The sequence below is a fragment of the Schistocerca cancellata genome, chromosome 3 (assembly GCF_023864275.1).
Source record: "Schistocerca cancellata isolate TAMUIC-IGC-003103 chromosome 3, iqSchCanc2.1, whole genome shotgun sequence".
In the NCBI taxonomy this organism is placed as follows: domain Eukaryota; kingdom Metazoa; phylum Arthropoda; class Insecta; order Orthoptera; family Acrididae; genus Schistocerca; species Schistocerca cancellata.
The window spans coordinates 386,422,487-386,449,060 of record NC_064628.1 but is presented as its reverse complement, the minus strand read 5'-3'; the positions used below and the strand labels follow the sequence as shown (position 1 = coordinate 386,449,060).

The window sequence follows — 26,574 nt, the reverse complement described above, 5'->3', positions numbered from 1 at the left end:
GCAATACTGACCTTACGACTTATCTTAGAAGAAAGATTAAGGAAAGGCAAACCTACATTTCTAGCATTTGTAGACTTAGAGAAAGCTTTTGACAATGTTGACTGGAATACTCTCTTTCAAATTCTAAAGGTGGCAGGGGTAAAATACAGGGAGCGAAAGGCTATTTACAATTTGTACAGAAACCTGATGGCAGTTATAAGAGTTGAGGGACATGAAAGGGAAGCAGTGGTTGGGAAGGGAGTAAGACAGGGTTGTAGCCTCTCCCCGATGTTATTCAATCTGTATATTGAGCAAGCAGTAAAGGAAACAAAAGAAAATTTCGGAGTAGGTATTAAAATCCATGGAGAAGAAATAAAAACTTTGAGGTTCGCCGATGACATTGTAATTTTGTCAGAGACAGCAATGGACTTGGACGAGCAGTTGAACGGAATGGATGGTGTCTTGAAGGGAGGATATAAGATGAACATCAACAAAAACAAAACGAGGATAATGGAATGTAGTCGAATTAATTCGGGTGATGTTGAGGGTATTAGATTAGGAAATGAGACACTTAAAGTAGTAAAGGAGTTTTGCTATTTGGCGAGCAAAATAAGTGATGATGGTCGAAGTAGAGAGGATATAAAATGTAGACTGGCAATGGCAAGGAAAGCGTTTCTGAAGAAGAGAAATTTGTTAACATCAAGTATAGATTTAAGTGTCAGGAAGCCATTTCTGAAAGTATTTGTATGGAGTGTAGCCATGTATGGAAGTGAAACATGGACCGTAAGTAGTTTGGACAAGAAGAGAATAGAAGCTTTCGAAATGTGGTGCTACAGAAGAATGCTGAAGATTAGATGGGTAGATCACATAACTAATGAGGAAGTATTGAATAGGATTGGGGAGAAGAGAAGTTTGTGGCACAACTTGACCAGAAGAAGGGATCGGTTGGTAGGACATGTTCTGAGGCATCAAGGGATCACCAATTTAGTACTGGAGGGCAGCGTGGAGGGTAAAAATCGTAGGGGGAGACCAAGAGATGAATACACTCAGCAGATTCAGAAGGATGTAGGTTGCGGTAGGTACTGGGAGATGAAGAAGCTTGCACAGGATAGAGTAGCATGGAGAGCTGCATCAAACCAGTCTCAGGACTGATGACCACAACAACAACAACAATCTGCTATATTTTGACTAAAGTTCAGTCTTGATCACTCATGTATGTTTTAATGATACAGGTAACCGGTTTCGGTTCTTTCTATAGAACCATCATCAGACCTGTGGATAAATTTTAAGAAACACTAGATACCAATCTTTAAATAAAATGAAAGTGTCTAATGATGTTAAAATTTAACAAGATAAGATAAAATTAATTATACCCATGGCTCCCTTAGGATGGTAGGCGGAGCTCTCCTCGCTGCTACGCAGTTAACTGATGGTTTGAGTGCTGAGCACGAGCTTAAATATGCAGAGGCTCCGCCTACTTCCTGTCACACTACTTCACAACTGCCAATCAGCGTTCATAATATGACGCCATCGTCAAAGTATAAAAGTAGGAAGTACACTAATAACATAAAATAGATTCATTTAAATGTCTGATTAAAAGATAGTATATCTACAGCTTATTTATATTTTGGATAAAAACAGTGAACTACGATGTGTAATAGTTGTGCCCTCTATGGGCAACCTTAGTACTATTACAGTGCCGGTTACATCAAAGATGTGAAAGTCTTTGGCGTTGTGGTATATATCGATTATACCGAGTCGCCTGCATCATAATTACATCTTTGTTGGATGTTGCATAATCGTCTTACTTTAACTGCAGTTTTTATAGCAATATTCTTTATAGTTGTAGGGTAGCAGCCAAGAGTACGTTCCACATCATGTATATCTAAATAACTGATGAGACTGCTGATTAAAATTTTTTTTTAAAACATCGATCTAAAAGTTCTTATAATAATCAATGTCAATTTAATATTTTTTTTATGTTGTGCTGTATATTTTACATACATTGCTTTTGCCATGGGTATAACTAGTCTTATATTTTATACTGCTACTTGGACAAGGACTCTTCTTTACTACTTTTCACTAGAGACGGGATTTGTTGCTCCCTGTCCGACAAGGATGATGGCATGGCTCGACGCATATTTCAGTATCAAGTTTACTTGTTAAGCACGTATCTTCATCATTGTACTCCTCATGTACATTGTCCACACAGTGGAGCGTATACGACACCACACATTCCACTGACTCATCTTGAAAAAACGGTGATATTTCGTTTGCCACTTCTTTCTCACTCTGCGAAATTCTGTGGTTTCCTTCCTGACTGTATGTCAACTCCGGCAACCGTTGTTGTATGTATAATGCAATATTTGCTGTATTTATCGTTGTCATTGCTCTGCTTTGTATCAACACCAATAGCACTGTAGCACTGTTGTAAGTTACTCTTCGACTAAACAATTCCACTACGATCCGTAGTCTCATGCTATGCTCGCCATTGGATACCTCCAGTCTCATCCCTGTTGCTATTAGCTGCCAATATTATGGTTGTTAGGTAGGCAATATGTGGGGCGTCAAATGCCATAAACATCACGGGCCCTTTGTGACTTCCCACTCAAGGGGTTCCTTGTTAGTGTGTATACATACCGGCTGCATCCGAAGATGCGGGTAGTAGTCTCGAAATCGGTCACGACGCAAAGAACATGCTTGCGGTCAGTGGCGAATTTGTTCCTAATCTCAACTCAAAATTTAATTTCTTTCGTAATTATTGTTTTAAAAAGCCTTTTATGTTATCATTAGTGTATAGATAATGTTTCACAATGCCAATGTACCTTTTGGTGGGAGTGTTGCTGTTGAATGGGAATATTTGTGTGGAGCTACCGAGGACTGGGAGATGGAAATGTGTGCTCGAGAAGGAATGAACTATTTAAATGAATATTTTCGATAATTCGTGAATGGTGCTTTGCCGTTGCTCTGATTTGTATCAACACCACTTGCACAGTAGCACTGTTCTGAGCTGCTCGTCGACTAAACAGTTCGACTATGTTCGGTACTTTCATGCAGTGCTAATGACCAGAAAGTACCAAAATGAATTCTTACTCTGCAGTGAAGTGTGCGCCGGTATGAAACTTCCTGGCAGACTGCATACTTTTAATCTTCTCGGAAGACCAGGAAGTTATTCGCATCTGGAAATCTCTGTCAGAAAAATGATTGGATTCTGCTGACATTCATTAATCATGTAGAAGTGTACGTAAATTATAGCGAATAGTATGGTCCTGTGTTACGATGGCTATTCGGAAAGCAACATAGATACCTCGCGAAATGGAAACCAAAATAAAAATAAAAAATGTTTTATTTGCAACATTTAGCTACACCTACCAGCTGCTTCTGTATATAGCTGCCGCCGGCCGCGGTGGTCTAGCGGTTCTGGCGCTGCAGTCCGGAACCGCGGGACTGCTACGGCCGCAAGTTCGAATCCTGCCTCGGGCATGGGTGTGTGTGATTTCCTTAGGTTAATTAGGTTTAAGTAGTTCTGGAAGTTCTAGGGGACTTATGACCTAAGATGTTGAGTCCCATAGTGCTCAGAGCCATTTTGTATATAGCTGCCGCTCCAATTTAGAAACATGTCGTACCGCTGTACCAACTTCCCAATACCCTCGCCGTAGAAGACAGCCGTCTGTGCTTTTCGCCAATTCTCTATCCTGATCTGCAGCTCGATGTCTGTGCCAAAATGTTGTTCTCGTAACCAATGTTTCATGCGAGCAAAGATATGAAAATGAGGGAGGGGGGGGGGGGGGCAAATACGGGCAATACAGTGAGAGACCAAACAGTTTCCATTGAAACCGCTGCAGGATCTTCATCACTTCCCCTTGGTGTGTGCGGCCGAGAATTGTCGTGAAGAAGGAAATGCACGACAGTTACGCTGTGTGGCCTGCATGAAATTAGGCGAAATCTGTCACAGGCGCTCGTACTTGGCCGGAGACACTATTTTCTAGACATCTTTAGGTGCGCACTGTGCGCTCAGAGGTGTAAAAAGCGAAGTGCCGCGATCGACCGGCGTACTAGAGATACTGCCCAACACACCTGTGAGAAACTTCATCGGATTTTAACTGTGATTTCCATTTCGCAATCGATCGGACTTTATGTTCCGGATAACCATTGCATATGATGCGACTCTGAATTAGAGAAGCGTTAGGAGCGTATGAACGAACGAGTAGTAAATGTGGTGGCGCGGCCAACAGTTCTGTAGTGCTTCTAATAAAGTGAATGTTCCCTCACACATGAAGAACAATATTTATTATATTTCGTCACAAAAGAAAAGAAGAAGAAAAAAAGAGATTATATTGATCTCTGAGCTCCCGTAGTTAGGCTATAATCATTTGTCCAGGAGGACATGTCTATTCCACTTGTAACACCTCCGATTTAATTTTAGCCGATCTGATCTGATCTGACCGAATAGCAGTCCAATAATTATTAATTAATGTGACCGTGTACCTAATGGGGCTGGCAATCGGAATTGACTGCTACGGAGTTGTTACTTTCCGGTTTGTCCTTCTCAATTGCTGTAATAATGAAATGTCTGGTAACAAGAAGAACACCAACACAGCTTCACTAATAAAGAACCTATATTCGTCTCAAAAACACAAAAAGGAGGAGACAGCCACTGCCTTCGTCTTACACATCTAATTACGGCTAATCTCAGCACAGGCTTCTTCGTTATTCATTATCGTCACACGTTAATCCAATCACTGCAATCCAACACTGCAATCCAACACTGCAATCCAAAATGATGCCGGCGCGGTAGACGCGAAACCAAAATATCGGCACTGAAATATCACTGATCACTTCGTAATTATACTACTTCACTTTCCCGGTATTATTCTAGCACAAAGGGGTTAAACCGCGGCGATGGTCACTCCCTTTGTCGGTAAAACCTTGCATTGCAACAAACTGCTGGCTTCCGCACAGCTCGGCCCGCCACACGGGACTGACTCAACTCACACTCGCTCTCGCACACGACACAATCGATTATTTGCAAATGGTTCAAATGGCTCTGAGCACTATGGGACTCAACATCTTAGGTCATAAGTCCCCTAGAACTTAGAACTACTTAAACCTAACTAACCTAAGGACATCACACACACCCATGCCCGAGGCAGGATTTGAACCTGCGACCGTAGCAGTCCCGCGGTTCCGGACTGCAGCGCCAGAACCGCTAGACCACCGCGGCCGGCTATTATTTGCCCTATCGACCTGTGCCGAGTGCAAACTTATAGTAAGGGCCTACGGACCCCTTACACACTACAGCCATCACACCATAGAAAACGCCGAAGTTCCGCTGGGCGATAATTCAGTGTATCCAGAACATTATATGCAATCACAATATGAGGACATAATTTTATTTTAATCCTTCACCTTGGAAGCGTACTGTCATATCGCCGGCTTGGTTGCGGAGTATCTTTGCGGGCAGCTGCGTCTGTGGAGTCGAGCATGGGACACGGAACTGATATGTTGTGTAGTGAGTAGCTCTGCATGTGAGAGGCACTGTTAGTATGGAAGTTGAAGTGTTGCTACAAGTGCTATTATAGTAAAGTGATGATATATGGAAATGGTTCAGAGGAAAGTGCGTCAAGAAGTAATTGAAAATGAGCAGTGCCATAAATAACGTATTTATGTATCCTCTCGTTGCGTGTCGCACAGCATCGATCATCCGCGCCGTGTTCGGTCTCCCGGAATGAACTGCTGTGAATCAGTAAAAATTGGTTACCGTAAAAGAGTGCAATCAAGTGACAGTGATTTGTAGCGAGCGTAAGGACGTGCTCACGTGCGTTTCCACATTATGAACAATCAGCCTCGCCGCGACGGTTACGCGCACGCTCGTACGAGTGAGAACTCAAAACTGAAAAATTAGCTTTACAAACAGTGCTATATCATTACTAGTGACAAGGAGGACTATTACCAGATATCTGTGTGTGTGACGAGCGTAAGAACTTTCGTTCGACCATTCGGCTTCCGCATCATCAACAATCACCAGCGTCGTGTCGGTTACGCGTACGGTCGTCTTGAGTGATATTGTGGACAGATAATCATCAAGATTGTTAATTTGGATAAACATTTACGATTTAGAGTGTAAACAGTGCAACCTGTGGTTTCCATATCGTCTCAGAATATAGATGTTCATACCAGACATAGGACAGTGTTGTGCTTGACGCTGAGTGGCTCCCCTAAACCCGCTTGCATATTTCGATAGATAATATCAGGCAAGCCAGCAGCAGTTTGGAGCAGAACAGTACGACCGCCGCGGGATTGCCAGGTGCGTGGAGTGGACAGGACGCACGGTCAAGAAACGGTCACGAAACGGCAACCAGTTTAAGGGTCCTCCGCCCCCATTTGTACTCCCGGGCGCGTTACAACCTGATACGTAGTTTCCTGTAATACTTAAAAATTACTGCTTGTGCATACTAGTTGTCACTGGAGCTCAATAGTGTATTACATAATTATTACAAGAATTCGCCTAACAGTACGTAAATATTCAGTTTGTTCGCCCTGGGCACTAAAATATAAATTCGTCTTTGCTGCTGAAATGTTCTTTATGTATACTTTTATGTGATCTTTACGTATTTCTTCAAGATATAAATTTTACAAAATTGTAAAAACGAATAACATCGCGAGCACTTTAGCAAGACACCAAGTTGGCTAGCGATTTGGCGGAATAGGTAATTATTCGAACCAGCATATGTCTGGCTGTTAAGGATTAGTGATGTCGCAGTACCCTTATACTTTATTTACTACTGATTAAGTGCTGACTGACGCAGAATTTTCTCTGATTGTAGACATTTCGCATACGTCATTTAAGATTTACCCTGTTTGCATTTCCTTTTAATACACGGTCGAATTACGTTAATGTGAGCACCGCCTATGTTCGACGTCAATGCACAATAACCGCTCACAAACGGCAGGTGGCAGTACGGGCAGCAGAATGCATATAAAGTGTGTCGGAGAACACGTAAAACAGTGCAGTCGTTATGCTAGTGCGGAAACAGAGCGGTTTATCTGACGTCCAGAAGAGCGTGGTGGACGCTGCAAGAGGAGGTTATTCAGGATTTGACAACCGTTCACATTAATGAGACTGGAGAGTGTATAATTTTAAGATTTATGTTTCAGTGTTCCATTATCGCCTTTGAAGTTTCGAGACCTTTAGCAAAGACCGTGTAGCTACGTAACACTGTATGTGTAAAGTCATCAGAACACTGCAATAATCACTCTTATAGTGTAACACACTAACAATACACTTAATAAGAATAACTTCCCGAAACATATCGTGCTGAAAATAAATGAAGGAAAATCGTGACTGTAGCAGCAACTGTTATAGTATAAGAAGCTAGACCATTTTATTAATCTCAACTAATGTGGTTAGCGAGAGCAGTGCACCTAGTGTTTTCCCTATCTTTATTAGATAGCTGCTTAGCACATGTACACTGCACGACAAAAAAGTGAAGCACCCAGAAGTGTATGAGGAAATCAGATGAAATTGCACGTGTTGACAGCGAAAGTCATGTTGTTTCAGTGGTTACAAAACTGAGTGAAATTTCTAAATTATTTGGCAATATGAGGTCCCTTATCAATATGATACTGCACCCTTTCTAAGCTGGATGGATGCACTGATTTGGGTGGCAAAGATGTCAAAAGGCCATTGCATCGTATCCTGGGATAAGGTGTCCTTGAAATGATGAATGTTGGCCTTGGGACGGAGTAGACGTCAGAGCTGATACCACTCAGATATGAGGATCTTTCCGACCATTGCAGTGCCTGAATATGGTGATGTGTGGACGAGTATTGCCCTGCTGAAAAATGGGAGGACGATACTGCTGGGTGAGAGGTGATGAATGAGGGCGCCGGGTGTGTGTGACGTAGTGTTGTGCCGTCAAAGTGCCCTCAATGACTACCTGCCGTGACCTGAAGTCATACCCGATGGCTCATCACACCATTACATAAGTAACAACGCTGTGCCTGGCCAAACCATTGGAACAATGGAACCTCTTCCCAGACCGCCGCCATCTCAGCGACGGAGGATTCATCTCATCAAAACGCGACGCTATGCGTCATCAGCCCACGGAATCACTCCCGACGCAACCTTTCTTGTTGTAGTCTAAACGGCAGTCCGTGCATGGAACGGTAATTCGCTGGTACGGTTGCTGTTGGTCTCTGACCAATGGCATGAGACGATACCGAATGTTGCAAAGTGTCGATTACTTGGACGGCAGACGCAGATGTGAAGGGGTTACGATGTGTTTGGTGCACAATACGGCGAGCCTCCTTTGTGGTGGTCAGACATGGTCGAACCGTAGAACGATTATGCGTCTTTTCACGTTTCCTTACAGTCCAACATCAGACGTGTGTCACACTCGAATGCCTTACAAATTTGGACATGTGCACTATTCGACGGGCTGCCCAAATGGAGACCGAGAAAGAGACACCTTTGAAACCCAATTTCACGAGTATGCGGTGTGTTCGTGTCCTTTATTAATCACTCATTATCTGATGGCATTCAAGGACCTTATATATTCAAGCAGGGCAGGTATGAACTCTAAACAGAAACTCCATTAAGGAAATATTGTGGCCATTCTATTAATCACAGAGAACTGCAACTGTAATAATTTACAGTGAGGTGACAAAAGACAGGAGATGCCTCGTAAAATCGTGTCGGACCTCGCTTTTCCCGACGTAGTGCAGCAACTCGACGTGACATGGACTCAACAAGTCGTTGGAACTCCTCTGTAGTACAGCCGTGCTGCCTCCATAGCAGTCCATAATTTAGAAAGTGTTGCGATTGCAAGATTTTGCGCACGAACTGACCTCTCGATTATGTGTCACAGGTGTTCGATGGTATTCATCTAGGGCTATATGGGTGGCCAAATCATTCGCTCCAGCTGTCCAGAATGTTCTTCAAATCAATCGCAAACAACTGTGGCCTGGTGACATGGCTTATTGTCATCCATAAAAATTACATCGTTGTTTTGAAACATGAAGTGCATGAATGGCTGCAAATGGTCTCCAAGTAGCCGAGCATCCAGAGGTGTCAGTCCACTCCATGTAAACACAGCCCACACCATTATGGGGCCAGCACCAGCTTGCATAGTGCCTTGTGGACAACGTGGGTCCATGTCTTCGTGGGGTCTGTGCCACACTCGAAACCTACCGTCAGCTCTTAACAACTGAAATCACGTCTCGTCTGACCAGGCCGTGATTTCCCAGGCGTCTCTGGCCAAACGCATATGGCCACAAGCCCAGAAGAGACGCTGCAGTCGATGTCGTGCTATTAGCAAAGAGTCTCGCGTCGGTTGTCTGCTGACACTAACGCCAGATATAACCGCACAGTCCTAACGGACACATTCGTCGTACGTCCCACATTGATTTCTGCGATTATTTCACGCAGTGTTGCTTGTTAGCACTGACCACTCTACGCAAACGCCGTTTCTCTCGGTCCTTCAGTGAACACTGTGAGCCACTGCGTTGTCCATGGCGGGAGATAAATCCTTAAATTTGGTATTTTCACCACTGTGGAACTCAGGATATTGAATTCCCTAAAGATTCCCGAAATGGAATGTCTCCTGTGTCTAACTCCAATTACTATTAAGCGTTCAAAGAGTGTTAATTCCCGCCGTGCGGTCATAATCACATCGGATCTCTTTCCACACCACCTGAGTACAAATGACAGCTCCGGCAATGCACTGGCCTTTCACACCTTGTGTACACGATGCTACCGCCATCTGTATACAAGGTTGTCCATTGATAGTGACCGGGCCAAATATCTCACCAAATAAGCATCAAACGAAAAAACTACAAAGAACGAAACTCGTCTAGCTTGAAAGGGGAAACCAGATGGCGCTATGGTTGGCCCGCTAGATGGCGCTGCTATAGGTCAAACGGATATCATGTGCGTTCCTTTTTAAATAGGAACCCCCATTTTTTATTACATATTCGCGTAGTACGTAAAGAAGTATGAATGTTTTAGTTGGACCACTTTTTTCGCTTCGTGATATATGGCGCTGTAATAGTCACAAACATATAAGTACGTGGTATCACGTAACATTCCTCCAGTGCGGACGGTATTTGCTTCGTGATACATTACCCGTGTTAAAATGGACCGTTTACCAATTGCGGAAAAGGTCTATATCGTTTTGATGTATCGCTATTGTGATCAAAATGCCCAACGGGCGTGTGCTATGTATGCTTCTCGGTATTCTGGACGACATCATCCAAGTGTCCGGACCGTTCGCCGGATAGTTACGTTATTTAAGGAAACAGGAAGTGTTCAGCCACATGTAAAACGTCAACCACGACCTGCAACAAATGATCATGCCCAAGTAGGTGTTTTAGCTGCTGTCGCGGCTAGTCCGCACGTCAGTAGCAGACAAATTGCGCGAGAATCGGGAACCTCAAACACGTCGGTGTTGAGAATCAACATCGATTGCACCCGTACCCTATTTCTATGCTCCAGGAATTGCATGGCGACGACTTTGAACGTCGTGTACAGTTCTACCACTGGGCACAAGAGAAATTACGGGACGATGACAGATGTTTTGCACGCGTTCTATTTAGCGACGAAGTGTCATTCACCAAGAGCGGTAACGTAAACCGGCATAATGTGCACTATTGGGCAACGGAAAATCCACGAAGGCTGCGACTAGTGGAACATCAGCGACCTTGGCGAGTTAATGTATGGTGCGGCATTATGGCAGGAATGATAGTTAGCCTCCATTTTATCGATAGCAATTTAACTGGCGCAATGTATGCTGATTTCCTACGTAATGTTCTACCGATGTTACTACAAGATGTTTCACTGCATGACAAAATGGCGATGTACTTCCAGCACGGTGGACGTTCGGCACAAAGCTCGCGTGCGGTTGAAGCGGTATTGAATAGCATATTTCATGACAGGTGGATTGGTCGTCGAAGCACCACACCGTGGCCCGCACGTTCACCGGATCTGACGTCCCCGATTTCTTTCTGTGGGGAAAGTTGAACGATATTTGCCATAGTGATTCACCGACAACGCCTGACAACATGAGTCCGCGAATTGTCAATGCATGTGCGAACATTACGCAAGCCGAACTACTCGCTGTTGAGAAGAATGTCGTTACACGTATTGCCAAATGCATTGAGGTTGACGGACATCGTTTTGAGCATTTATTGCATTAATGTGGTATTTACAGGTAAACACGCGGTAGCAGCATGTGTTCTCAGAAATGATATGTTCACAAAGGTACATGTATCACATTGGAACAATGGTAATAAAATGTTCAAACGTACCTACGTTCTGTATTTTAACTTTAAAAACCTACCTGTTACCAACTGTTCGTCTAAAATTGTGAGCCATACGTTTGTGACTATTACAGCGCCATTTATCACAAAGCGAAAAAAATGTTCCAACTAAAACATTCATATTTCTTTACGTACTACGCGAACATGTAATAAAAATAGGGGTTCCTATTTAAAAAAACGCAGTTGATATACGTTTGACCTATGGCAGCGCCATCTAGCAGGCCAACCATAGCGCCATCTGGTTTCCCCCTTCAAACTAGACAAGTTTCGTTCTTTGTAGTTTTTTCGTTTGACGCTTATTTCGTGGGATATTTGGCCCGGTCACGATGAATACACCACCCTGTATGTGCATATCGCTATTCCACGACTTTTGTCACCTCACAGTACCTACCTGTTGATGGTGTCACATTGACACCCGACCACGTCTTCAGGGTAGTTCAGCTCTTCTGCCAGGCGGTATACCAGCAGCAGCGTTAATAGCAGCAGCACGGAGCGTGCGCAGAGCCTACCTGGCAGTGGTGGCCCAGCCCCTGGTAGCCGGGGGCCCCGTGAGGAAGGCGACCTCCGCGGTCTGCGCGTAGTCCAGCGAAGGCGTGCGGGTGCGCCGACACAGCGACTGAGACACCGACACCTGCCGGCGTGGAGAAGAACCGCGGGCTAATCACTGCAGTAGACCGCCGCGATCACGAACGCCAGCGCAGGTAAAGGGTCTAAATAAACTTCGACTATCACTAGAAATGGAAAAACTGGTAAAAGCCGACCTCGGGGAAGATCGGTTTGGATTCCATAGAAATATTGGAACACGTGAGGCAATACTGAACCTACGACTTACCTTACAAAATAGATTAAGAAAAGGCAAACCTACGGTTCTAGCATTTGTAGACCTAGAGAAAGCTTTTGACAATGTTGACTGGAATACTCTCTATCAAATTCTGAAGGTGGCAGGGTTAAAATACAGGGAATCAAAGGCTATTTACAATTTGTACAGAAACCAGATGGCACTTATAAGAGTTGAGCGACATGAAAGGGAAGCAGTGGTTGGGATGGGAGTAAGACAGGACTGTAGCCTCTCCCCGATGTTATTCAATCTGTATATTGAGCAAGCAATAAAGGAAACAAAAGAAAAATTCGGAGTAGGTATTAAAAACCATGGAGAAGAAATAAAAGCTTTGAGGTTCGCCGATGACATTGTAATTCTGTCAGAGACGGCAAAGGACTTGGAAGAGCAGTGGAACGGAATGGACAGTGTCTTGAAAGGATGATATAAAATGAACATCAACAAAAGCAAAACGAGTATAATGGAATGTTGTCGAGTTAACTCGGGTGATGCTGAGGGAATTAGATTAGGAAATGAGACACTTACAGTAGTAAAGGAGCTTTGCTATTTGGGGAGCAAAATAACTGATGATGGTCGAAGTGGAGAGGATATAAAATGTAGACTGGCAATGGCAAGGAAAGCGTTTGAAGAGAAATTTGTTAACATCGAATATTGATTTAAGTGTCAGGAAGTCGTTTCTGAAAGAATTTGTATGGAGCGTAGCCATGTATGTAAGTGAAACATGGACAATAAATAGTTTGGACAAGAACAGAACAGAAGCTTTCGAAATGTGGTGCTACAGAATAATTCTGAAGATTAGGTGGGTAGATCACATAACTAATGAGGAGGTATTGAATACAATTGGGGAGAAGAGGAGTTTGTGGCACAACTTGACTAGAAGAAGGGATCGGTTGGTAGGACATGTTCTGAGGCATCAAGGAATCACCAATTTATTACTGGAGGGCAGCGTGGAAGGTAAAAATCGTAGAGGGAGACCAAGGGATGAATACACTAAGCAGATTCAGAAGGACGTAAATTGCGGTAGGTACTGGGAAGTGAAGAAGGATGCACAGGATAGAGTAGCATGGAGAGCTGCATCAAACCAGTCTCAGGACTGAAGACCACAACAAAACAATATCATTTTTGGCACCATTGCAGAACATTGCGATAGTACCTTTAATAAAAGGAACAATCCACATAGCAAGAAATTTTTGTATTTAATTCTGGTTACCGGTGTCGGTCTTTAAGACGATCCTCAGGCAAAGGCTCCAGGTGATGCGAAGAACCAGTGCACAGAACCGCTGGTAGCATCGACTGGCAGCGGCACTGCTCAGCAGTTCGGCACAGCTAGCAGCCAGTAACAGACAGCAGCTCTGTGCATTGGTTCTTTACGTGACCTGGAACTTTGGTCTGAGGATGGCCTTGAAGACCGAAACTGGTAATCAGGATTAAAAATATTTTATTTATTTGTTGTTCTCTTTTTCCTTTTTTGATCTGTGATGCTAAGTTATTGAAATTTCATTTTTAATTGTGGTCCATTCTACAAGGTTTTTTCATAAGAGCGTGTAAAAATGTAACAGAACATAAAGAATTCACCACTGAAGAACATGAGGTAGGCAACCTGGGGTCGAATAAGTCAGTTTAATGAGGTATGGAAGTAAACGTGTCTACCGCTTTGGCTAGCACTATAGTTTTCCAGCTTATTCAAAGATAACATGCGTACAAGTTTACAAGAACTGTGCAGTTTATTTACACGTACATTCTTTATTTCCAGCAAGGAAACTAGTAGGACCAGCCTGATTACTAGGAAGTCATGAGGCAGTAGGCCTGCTGAATGGGCCACCTGTACTTGACGTTAGTGCAGAGATCAAGATTTTAAACATGGCTGAAACAGCAACTGTTGAAATTCTTCACGGTAAATGATAACAGCCAAACAGTTGCAGGATAAAGATTTATTAAAATCTATTATTTATTAAATATTAGTGCAAAGAGTCCTAACTGAGTTGTTGGAGAACGTACCATTGCCTGTCCGTGAGGGAATGTGGGTACAACAACATGACGGTGCACCGCCTCACTTCAGTGTGTTTGTCTGCAGCCATATCAGTGCCGTATTTTATCGTCGCTGGATAGGGAGGGGAGGTCCTATTCCATGGCCTGCGAGGTCAGCTGATCTGAATCCATTTGATTATTTCCTTTTTGGATATCTAAAGTCACTTGCGTATGAGTTCCCAGTGGATACGGAATGAATTTAGTTGCCAGAATTGTAGCTGCCTGTGCTGTTATTCGAAACACACCAGGGATATTTGTCACGGCGCATCAGGCTCTTGTTCGCCAATGCCGTTCTTTCATTGATGTTGATGGCCCTCAGTCTCAGCACTTTTGTAAGATACAGTAAAAATGCCACGTTCATTGTGTCAATGAGGGTATTTGCAGTTAACTGTAATTAATGTAAATAAAAAAGTACACAGTATGTGTTTTCATTCTTATTATCTCCTTAATCTGGGTTCTCCGACCCCATGTTCCCTACCTCAAATAACTCAGTAGAGAATCCTCCATGTCCTGCTAAATTTTTGCACGTTCTTACGGAAACACCCTGTATAAATGGTGTGCCATTCATCTTAACCATCCGGAATAACTTTCCACATTACAAAAAGATGTATCAATACCATGAGAACATGCCTGCCTTTCTTGTAACCTTGTTCGTTACGAAGACGTGAACAGCAGTACGTCCTTGCTGGAGTAGCATCCTCTATTTTTCTAGTCAGTAATTCATTTCTGCCCCTGAAGACCTGTTCAGAAACATATCACAGTGTCCCATTCACGTAAATATGACGTCATTAAAAAAGTAACACAAAACTGACTTTCTGTCCTGTATCAGCTGACAGTGAAGGCACCTGGGGTAACGTAACTGGTCTACTTACTGGAATTGACAGTAAACAGATGCAGACAGGAGTATAATACACCCCAATCATTAACGTTCTGCTAACTTACATTCTTCATATATTAGACGCATTTCTACCACACACAAACACACACACACACACACACATACACACACACACACACACACACACACAGCCGGCCGGTGTGGCCGTGCAGTTCTAGGCGCTTCAGTCTGGAACCGCGTGATCGCTACGGTCGCAGGTTCGAATCCTGCCTCGGGCATGGCTGTGTGTGATGTCCTTAGGTTCGTTGGGTTTAAGTAGTTCTACGTTCTAGGGGACTGATGACCACAGATGTTAAGTCCCATAGTGCTCAGAGCCATTAGAACTATATATATATATATATAGTGTGTGTGTACGTGGTACTATAGGATGGAGAAAAATTGTGTCACGAAATCTTTTTGAATAGCTGATGTCAGTAGAAACCAAAATAACTGTTATGTAGGTCGACAACGCCCAAACTACGGCTCCGATTGGCCGCGGAATTCCCCTGTTGCCGGATGCTCTGCACAACGCATGATCGCGAATGCTCTGCCTGCCGGAGATCGCGATGTATCCAAGGCTGCTCTCACGCTCGGTTGTAGCGCGACAGCCTTCCACTCTGGAGGCCTAGGGGCAAATCCGCCAGGTTCCCGACATATCTATTGTAGCTTGATTTTGAGACGTACCGGGAACAAACCCGTCAACAGCTGTTAGTTCGCGAACAGAATGTGTGAATCGACAACCATTGCGCTGCCCGTCAACTGACGAACGCAACAGGGCAATTCCACGGCCAACGACCTTACCGCTGTGGTAACAGCGGTTCCCGTCAGAAGTTAAGCTCTGTCGGCCTGGGCTATCACTTGGCTGGGTTACCATCCGGTCTTTCAAGCACTGTTAGCAAGCGGTGTGTACTCAGCCCTTGTGAGATAAACTGAGGAACTGCTTGACTGAGAAGTAGCGGCTCCGGTCTCGTAAACTGACTTACGGCCGGGAGAGTGGCGTGCTGACCACATGCCCCTCCACATCCGCATCCAGTGACGCTTGTGGGCTGAGGATGACACGGTGGCCGATCGGTACCGTTGAGCCTTCATGGCCTGTTCGGGCGGAGTTTAATTTATACTGATGAGCCAAAACATTATGACCACCTGCTTAACGGCTTGTTTGTCAATCATTGGAACGAAATACGTCACTGATTCGGCGTATCAGGGATCCAACAGTTGTTGATAGGTTTGTGGAGGTATGTGGCATTAGGTGTCTCAGCGCAGGTCACGTAATTCGCGTAAATAAGGGGCCGCTGATTTGCGTATGTGGTGATGGCGCCCGATAGCGACCCACATCTGTTCCATAGGGTTTACATCAGGCGTATTTGGTCTCCGAGGTATCAATCCTCCTCAAATCACTGTATAACGATTCTGGCTCCTAAGCACGGACAGTTATACTGCTGAAACATGTCACTGCCGTCAGGGAAGACATCTGACATGAAGGGTGGCAGGGGGTTAGCAGCTGTCAGCGTGTCTTCGATTACTACCGTAAGTTCCATGCAAGAGCAGGAGAATGTCTCCCATAGCACAATACAGCTCCCACCCGCCTGTGCACATTTAGATACATCGTTCACCTCGATGGCGGCATGCGAGGAGACGACCAGAAACTTCTAAAGCTTTCCATTAATCTACGGTCCAATCCCGCCGATTCCGTGCCCATTGCAAACGTAACTGAAGATGTCTTTGGGTCAACATGTCAACACGTAGGGGTCGTCTGCTGCGAAGCCCAATGTTCAACAATGTGGGCTGAATGCTATTCTCCGAAACACTTGTGCGTGCACAGTCATTGCGCTCTTACACCACATGTGCCAAACATCGCCATCTATCCAACTTTACGGAGCAGACAAGCCTCAGAATCACATGTTCTGTCAAGGCTCGCGGATGCCCTCCCAACCATTTAGCGCCTAGTGGTAGTTTCTCTGTTCTCCGACCTATTTTCATAGATTCTCACGACAGTAGCACGTGAACATTCGACTAGCTTCACCGATTCGAGCCACTGGTTCACAGGACCTATGTAATAACAATCTGACCTTTGTCAAAGTTGCTTATCTGAATGGATTTTCCCTTCGTGGCCTGTATCGTCGTTAGAATAATTCGCCACCGTCAGTGCTCCGCTGCCATACTTCCCTTACCGCGTCTCGTTTCCGCACGCCCCAGGTATCACTCAACATAGCGTTGGGCGTATTATTTCGTCTTCCGAGCAAAAAGTAGTTATTTGGGTCGGTTAAAATACACCAAATACTCCGTATATCTGCCAAGTCCTTCGAAACGTAGAAATACGCTGAGGGAGATGGGAATGTTACATCACGAATCCCGCAATGCCCCCAAGTGACATCCAACATCGCGGTGGGTCTTGGTCGTAATATTTTGTCTTATCAGTAGATGCCCTCTAAGGAAAAAGTAGTTAGCTGGGATGGTTAAGACACATCAGATACCTCGTATATCTGGCAACTCCTTCTAAACGAAGAAATACACCTACGGTAATGGAAATGTTATATCACGCAACACCATTCCGCTTTTTATCACATAAGAGGTATTCGATACTTAACTTTTATTCCATTCGGAACTGGTGTCCACTGCCAACACCAGTGTGTTACACTCTTGTATTCCTTATGGCATGGAAGCAAATAGCCTTCGAATGCCATCCTGAGAAACTTATAGCGATACCTGAAACACTTGCTGTGTCACTTCAAAAAATTTTGCCTGGACGCTGCTGTGAAAGTATACGCCTTCCCATCTCTTCAAAGACACTTTCTGCAGCTGAAAAATCGATCGTCAAGGACTCCTATATCTCTCATGGCGTTTGCGGGGTGGACTCCAGTGTGATGTCTTACGTTATCCTGCTGCAATACGTAATTTGATACCGTGGCTGTGAAAGTTTTAGCAACAGGATTTATCATTCTTGACGCGAGCATTCGGCCTCTCTCCAGCAAGTACCAAGTCAGTCCTGTTGTCATATCCAGAAACTCCATGTTTCAGGAGCTGGAGAGCTATGAGTCTCAGGAATCGCTGCTTCCTGTGACCAATTCGTAGGTCGTCTACGGACATGTTTGGCATGGATTTGATTACCACACACGAAAGGGAGATTCGTAGCCATTCACCACAGAATGCCACGCAACGTCCGTCTGACTTTCTCTCCACACTCCGTTATTCGTGGTATTGTGTCAGCGGTAAGTAACAAATGGCAACTCGAGGAAACCAGGCTTCTAGTAATCTGTTACCGACGGGGTGTGGTGACACATCACCTGTCACTTCTGCCCGTATTTCAGCTGTTGTTATCCGTCTTTCCTATGGAGCTATCAGACGCCCCTACGATTCTGTTCTTCCATTTTTTTCTGCTCTTGTTGCCACCTTGTCACCACACATTCTGCATGTACCGCACGAGAGCCATCTGTCGGCATGAAGCTTCCATGTCCCTCGTGTCAAAGATTCGACAATTCTCAAACTAAAAATGGCGGTAAGGCGCACATACAAGTCCTGTGGATATGCTCTATTGCCATCTCTACCTGAAAAGTTCGAGTAACGACAAACAACAGCCGTCGTATTCTCACATCATTCTTCGTCTGTAAAAAAGACTTTTCTCTTCACTGAAAATAAGCTGGCATAAGGCCGAAATCTGAACCACCCTATCAGACGGGCACGGACGTACTGCTGCATAAGTTTGGTAGCGTTGGGTCAAGGTGTTGTTGTAAGGCTTCCCAGTGTCAGTGTAATTTTTCTAAAATTTTTAAATCAGTCGTGTCTTCCCTGTTGCCACAAGATATGTGATGTCATTAAGTACTATGCGCAGAAGAATTCATGGACTTGTGAAGTGTCCGACACAACCATCCAAGCGTCTGTCGTTCATTCCAGTGTTTTACATTGAGCCCTTTGTCTTAACTATATTAAATATATTCGACACACCTGTTTAACCGTGTGTTCGTAATACGAATTGTTATCCTATTTATACTTATTACAGCCAATTCGCAGTCGACAAATGGTTTCTGGTTGATAATGTTAGTTCATACTCCATATCAGATAAGGAAATAATTAAGGGAAGATTTTAGAAAGGAATGGAACATTGCGTGCCAACGAGCTGAAAACGCGGAAACAAGAAACCATATTTTTCCTGCGATCAGCCAATGAGTAACGATTAGACTGCCACTATCGCCGAACTTCACGGCCATGTTTATGGGCTGTGTAAAACTGAAAGTATATTATAAGTGCTTGAAAATAACTGAGAGCGCATTGTGCGCCTGTAAAGGAGGAAACAAAGCTATTGACCACCTGCTTTTCGATTGCACAAAATTAAGGACAGAGAGAGACACAGTCAGCAAGCGAATAACTATAAAAGGATGGTGATGGCCCCTCAATAAATCACTCTTAGTTCATACATTCACGAGAGACTTTTTATGAGTTTTGTAATTCTTTAGTTCGATAAGATTCTCAGATTGATTATGTTTTTTTTTGGTGTCAACTACAACTTCTTACAAACCCCTGAAAAACCGGCAGGTATGCTAGGGGGCTAACAGGTTCGTAGTCGTAATTCGTACAGTCATTGACACACCTGTTAGATTATTTCAAAAAAGAAAGTGCTCTTATTCCTTGCTTCAAAGTTCATTTGAAAGGTAAATACTTTATAGATTCATATGTGTACATGTAGATACAAATATGATTTTTAAGTTACTTGTTGAGTTTTGGCACTCTACAATTTTCTATTTGGAAAATAAGGCACCTGATGTAACCACGTGAGTTGTGTTATCTTTTACGACTTAATATTCCACTGATGAATTTTAGGATAACTACCACCTATTATACCATTGATAAATTTTAAGGTAACTACCAGATACGCAAAACTATGTTTTAAGGTACGATGTTCAATAAGAAATAAATAATACTGCATACCGACGGGCAATCCACGTTGGCAACAGTAGCTTGAGTTTAAGCGTGCCCAATATCAGCAAATAGGAGAAAGCTATACGATGCGTAGAAGGAACTCTGTGTCCCATACTTTCTTTCGGCTGGCACAAAACTGGGACCAGTAGAGTTTAATTTTGTAGTTGGTTTGAGAATTGGTGAATTATTTTAGGACTTACTTTTCAATGTAGTTTACGCTGTAAAATAAACAATCTACATATCCACTGTGTTTGAGAATGTCTCCGGCAGTAGGAGACTAAACGCAAGACACAGAAATATGCCGTAGACCACAGTCTGATTCCCATAAAGCCGATGTACTGATTTCATCAAGGATGAGAACATTGGTCGTGAAATTCTGCATTATGATCAATGGAGTGTGTTTTTAGTGTACTCCATAAAATTTGACGCTGTCAGTTGGAGCAAGCAATCTATTTGCAATATACTCCTTTAATCACAAATATCTTCTTAAACATCAAAAAGTGCTGTACTTTATGACACAACTAACACATCAAGTGGTAATACAGCCGTCATTGTGTTCAAAATGAGTCTTTAATTCTGACCTGTCGAGATTCTTTCGTAATTAGGTACAGGATTTTTTAAGTTCTGATGATGACACTCTACAGTCAAAACAGTTTAATTTACCTATCAAATTTGATGAAAATATTTGTTAATAAAGGGTTGTAGAATTTTCCCTTCATAATATTCCATACTGTCATTTTTAACAAATGTCAGTTTTGCATTAAAATACCCAGTACACGTCCAAGTGCAAAGTGGGAAAGACGAGCTTCAGCTAAGGTTTGAAAGAAACAGAAAGGGACAGTCTTGCGTTTGCAGCCATAATAAGGTGTGAATTTGGAATTAGCATCTACAGCTACACAACAGCAAACGGTTTCTTTTTCTGCCAGTCACCGTCTAGGGACAATGTAAAGTTTATCCCTAATTTCATTTCATAACTACAGGAAACACAAATCTAATGAGTTGCTTCGCGCTAACCAGTTTTCCACCTACGACGTCAGGTCGAGATCTCTGTGTCGCGAGAAGTCTAACGCGCAGGCGGTAAAGGGCTCTGAAACTTCCTCCAATACTCCGTAGTTCGTGGTAGGTGATGTGAACACTTTGATCTACATGGACATAGGTCGTACTCGCGTGATTGGCTGAAAGTGTAAGACACAACTTTCAAATAAATTTCTTTTGTTCCACACTCTAATGGTGTGTGAGAAAATATTTGCAAGCTCTGATTTGTCTCTTCTTTATCGATGGTCATTCCTCCCTATCTAAGTGGGAAACAAAAAACAATATTTTGGCTGTCGTAGGGAAAAGCTGTAGATTGACATTTTGAGTGCAAGATTCCATCGGTATAAGAAAAGCCTATGTTGTTGCTATTCCATTTCAATTGTGATATTCGTGACACGTTCTTCGTTTTTTAGCGATAACAGAAAACGAATAACACTGCTTTGAACATTTTTGATGTCTGTCTGGATCTTGTAACGTAGACGTACCCTAGAAGAGAACGGACGAGCCAGCCCCAAGAAGTTCCTTTAGTTGATGTGTTACACCTTCTGAGTGTTCTGTCAGTGGAATAGTCTTCGGTTCTACTTAACTATAGCAAAGTTTGTACGATCGTTAAAATCTAAGTAGTTCCTAAGTTAATTCTAGATATTTTGTTGAATCGACGAACTTCTAAACGTGGCCATCCTTTTGGGTCATCAGTGTTTTGAGTGGTTTTATGCGAGCCACCACGATCACTTGTTCTGTGTCAATTTCTGCATCTTACAGACACACTTTTGCCTAATGTCCCCAATTACTTGTTGTATGTATTGCAATCTCCATCTCCTATGATTTTTGCCGTCTATGGCTCCCTTTACTACTACGGAGGCTATTCCTTGATACCTTGGCACAACTGATCTCATCCTGTCCCTTACTCTAGTGAGTGTTTTTCACAATTTATTTCACAGACGATTCTGCGGAGCACCTCTTCATTTCTTAATTGATTAGGTAGCTTAAGTTTCAGCATATTACTGCAACGGAACTCAAACGTTTCTGTTCTGTCCTTTTTCGGTTCTCTCACAGTCGATGATAGACTTCCATAAAATGCTATATACTCCAGAAATTCCATTCTAAAGTTAAGGCCTACTTCAATTATCATGTACCGGAAATACATAGGAATTATCGCAGTTTCTCGTGTGGAACACATCATACGAGGGTTTCCCAGAAAGTAATTCACCACATTCTTTTTTTCTCAGCCGAAAACAGTGCTACCAAAGCGAAACGTTACGTATGTATTATTTGAAGTCTCCTGAGTGAGCGCACTACGATTCCGTCACTTTCGACAGATAACGTAGCTGTAAGACAGTTTCAAAATGGCGTCTGTAGGTGATGTACTTTACAGTAAACCTGCCGTCATTAAATTTCACACTGTAGAGAATGAAACTGTGGGGAATATTCACGAACGCTTGTGCAAAGTCTATGGAGCATCTGCTGTCGACAGAACTACAGTTAGTCGCTGGACATGTAGGGGATGAGGTCATCAGAAGGCGGTTTGGAGGAGCTCCACGATTTGCAGCTGTCTGGAAGACCATCCACTGCTGTCAAACCTGACATGTTGCAGCGAGCTGATGACGTCATTCGCGAGGACAGATGCATTACGACTCGGGAGTTGGCGCTGCATCTGTTAATCAGCAAAGGAAGTGTGGATGCTATTATCCGCGCTCTCGGATATTCAAAAGCGTGTGCAAGATGGATCCCGCGGTGTCTAACTGTGGCTCACAAATCGCACAGAAAAATCATTTGCCTTGATTCGTTGCAACGTTTTGAAGCGTAGGGGGAAGCCTTCATGTCCTGTATTGTGACAGGTAATGAAACCTGGGTTCACCATTTTGAGCCCGAAACAAAACGACATTCGATGGAACGGCACCATTCCCACTCCCCGCAGAAGAAAAAAATTCAAAGCAATTGTTTCTGCCGGTAAGGTCATGATCACCGTGTTCTGGGACTGTGAAGGTGTGATTCTCATTGATGTGATGCCAAGAGCCGGTACCATTAATTCAGAAGCATATGTCAACACATTAACAAAACTCAAGACGCGCTTCCGGCGACTTCGACGCCTCAGCAACGCAAGGGGTGTTCTATTGTAACACGATAACGCTCGGCCCCACACAAGTCTAAGGACTGCTGAAGACATCGCAAAACAGGGTTGGGTAGTGTTACCCCATCCACCCTACAGCCCTGATCTAGCCCCCTCGGACTTTCACTTGTTCGGGCCATTAAAGGATGCCATTCGTGGAAGACATTTTGAGAGCGATGAGAAGTTGATTCACACAGTGAAGGAGCGGCTCCGCCACCAGGACAAGGATTGGTACCGACAGGGCATAGACGCCCTTGTTTCGCGCTGGGGGAAGGCCACAGAACGGGATGGACATTATGTGGAAAAATAGGGAGTGTAGATAAAACACCATACTTTCGTGTGTGTAATTATGTTGAATAAAGAATTGTTGAAGAAAAAAATGCGATGCATTACTTTCTGGGCCACCCTCGTACTTTGCACGATTCTGTACCTCAGTCAGTAAAAACGAAAACCTTACAGAATCGCATCTTTCTTCGTCTGTCCGTCTGACTGTTGAGGCCCTTTTATATCAATTAGGGGAATAGCTATATTTGAAAAACAAAATAAACGGGAAGAACATAATCAGCGGCCAATTATTACAGAATGGTGACGTTTATGTCACATGCTGAGGTCTATGATCAATCGGTGGTCTGAAAAATTTAAGCATGTTGGTCAATGCCATCAAAAATATTGCCATTTATGTCACGTATTTCGATACTTGCGCACTGACTCATGAAAATCTATAGGGTACGTCCCGTTGGCGTAGAATCATAAAGTTTGTCACGCAACAAGGTTTCACCGTGCAAGCACAGGAAAAAAATCCTAAAATTGTTAATCTGTAATTATATCACTTTTTTTCATTTGTTCCCCGTATGTCCATCTGTTAAGATGCCGTTTTCCCAGGAATAGGCAGACGTATCAAGTTGATATTTGCGTAAAATATTGTTTACGGTCGGTTGAAGGTGTTAAAAATCTAATGTTGTAAGTCAACGCAAATAAAATATCAGGCATAAATGCCACATCTTTTGATGCTCGCAAACTCACTCATTAAGACATATAGATCAACTGTCCACATACGTGGCTGGTGGCGGGCGTGGTGGTCTTAGCGGTCTTGAAACTGAGAGTTCGCTGGATTGATTCGCGATGGGGTCACGGATTTTTCAGTCTTCGTTCTAACCTAGGCTTCAGCTTTCAACGATGTGAGAAATCTCCAGAAACAACATGTGGTTCGGATCGCTCGTTAAACTGACCTATCCCTGTTGGATAACTGGGATAGGTCAAGGACACGCAAGTCACCGAAGTGGCGTCCAATAGAAATACTTGCAGCGGACCATTGAGCCTGAGCCAAGAGAAGCTATTATTGTTATTTTTATTATTATTATCTATATACAGAATTAACTTAGTGTGGATCCTTCAGAGTGCACGTCATTCTCGCACATGTCCGACTTTTTATGTTTGAGGATCGATTGTCACTTCTCTTACCACTCAGATCTCTCATGTAAATCATCTTATAAGTGGCTTTGATCATCTTCTGACCTCACGAGATGCTAAACGACTGCATCATCTGCATATAAACAGCCTATTTATACAGCAAAATGCCACTAACAGTGCCCTGAGGGTAGCCAGATACAATTTCGGTTTCAAAACAAGAAATGCCGACAAGAAACCACCAGCAGCTGAGTTGATGCACTGCTGCCACATGCACCACGGACGATAAGAAGTTTTGCGGACGCCGATTTTTTTTTCGACATTCTAACGAAAGTACGCTGACGATTCCCGACGTCTACGTGATCATCCAAAGGCGCAGATGGCACTGAAGGTGATGTAGGCAACTACAACGTCAGTAAAAACAGCTGATGTGTTACCGTTACCCCATATGGGAATCATGAATCTAGTCGTATGGAGAAGGCAAACGGTAACCACGTAGTTTGATTGGAAGTGGCTGTCTTAAAACCTTGTTAATTAGCTTTTATATGTTGAGTGGTTCACTTGGACAAATCTTATCCAAGTAGTGGTGCGCCTTTGACTGTAGATGGATTCACATTCACGACAGTTGACCTTTTTAAGTGCTTAAGGAGTCTTTTTAGCCACAACAATAGAAATGATGTAGCAGTAGATACCACTCCAGCTACAGCGAAATAAAACGCTTTTTACATTTATCGTTACCTTAAGGAAAAGATCACTTTGTATTAGCTTCAAAATTAACTTGTATCAGTTTACTATTATACCTGTAAAATTATACAGCAGTGAAGCATTAATATTTAGAAAAAAATAATGAAGAAAAACTGTTATTATCTGAAAGAAATATACTAAGGAATATTTTTGGATCCTTACGTGATGAGAACAACACGGAGTGGAGGATAAGAAAAACAAAACAAATGATGAAGATTGACAGTAGCTGTTGAACACCGCATCATCACCGAAGTGTTAAAGAAGAGAAAGTAGAACTGGGTAGGTCATAATAGCAGGAATGACGGAGAATAGACTACCTAAAATAACATTCGGCAAGACAATAGATGGAACGAGAGGAATACCCAGAATCAGGTGGCGTGGTAACATCCGGGAGAGCACAGCTAGGATGAGCAGCACCGAATGGATAAGCAGTTCATTCGACGGGAAGTTGTGGAAGGGGTACGTAGAGCAGATGTATGATCGATAACGCGTGGCACGACATGTAAAGCAAAGCAAAGAGTGGAACGAGTCACCTTAAAAAACAACGTATTCATGAGTCGGATGTATGCCTACATTGTGCCCAGTATAGACTACTAAGTAGCATAATGGTTTGACGTTCATAAGGATGAACAGCTTGATCTCTAATACTACTCATGGATCTAGTGATTATAGTTAAATGTAATTTTCAACTTAGACGTTTAATTAAAAATTCACGTATGGAAGAAATCACTTGTCCAGAAGAAGTGGTTATAATGTAGATGAAAAATGATGGCAGTCTGTTAGAGAACACACTATTTTGCGCTTCTGTAAAATCAAAGAGTGCAACTGGGCAACAATTGATGGAGTGTAACACGTTTGAGCCTCCTCAGAAAGGTGTCCAAAGGGTAGTCGAGATGTTACTGCTCCGATGGCGGCCTTCCTGAGTGCATCACAGTATAGAAGTAAGGGAGGCGTGTCATCAGCAGTATCCGACAGCCAACGAAAGTGACCGCTACATGCCACAAGAAGCGGACTCGCCAGCACAAAAGGAGGCAGGGAGTACTATGCTGTAAGTAGAGGCACAGTAAGAGCTGAATGAGTCTCTCAGGAGATCTCAGTGACTTCCAAAGTGGAGTAATCACTGGAAGTCACGTAAAAACGATCAGGGACGTTTCAACTCTTTTAAATCTGCCCAAACACACTGCCGTTGATGTGATTGTGAAGTGGAAGCGAGAATGGGAAAACACGGCTAAACCAACAACGGGCATGTACTGATTGAGAGGGACCGTCGAGCATTGCGCAAGGTGGTTGTAAACAGTCGCATGAAATCAGTGGACGGAATCA

The 26,574-nt window shown here is 43.3% G+C and overlaps 1 protein-coding gene across 2 annotated transcripts in view; it reads right to left on the bottom strand.

Moving 5' to 3' along the window:
* Positions 1-26,574, bottom strand: part of LOC126175094 (proton-coupled amino acid transporter-like protein pathetic) — a 426,893-nt gene that overhangs the window by 61,695 nt on the left and 338,624 nt on the right. For both annotated transcript variants that reach the window (XM_049921635.1, XM_049921636.1), the window contains exon 5: positions 11,808-11,929. In XM_049921635.1, the coding sequence (XP_049777592.1) occupies positions 11,808-11,929 (122 nt within the window). The remainder of the gene's footprint in view (positions 1-11,807; positions 11,930-26,574) is intronic.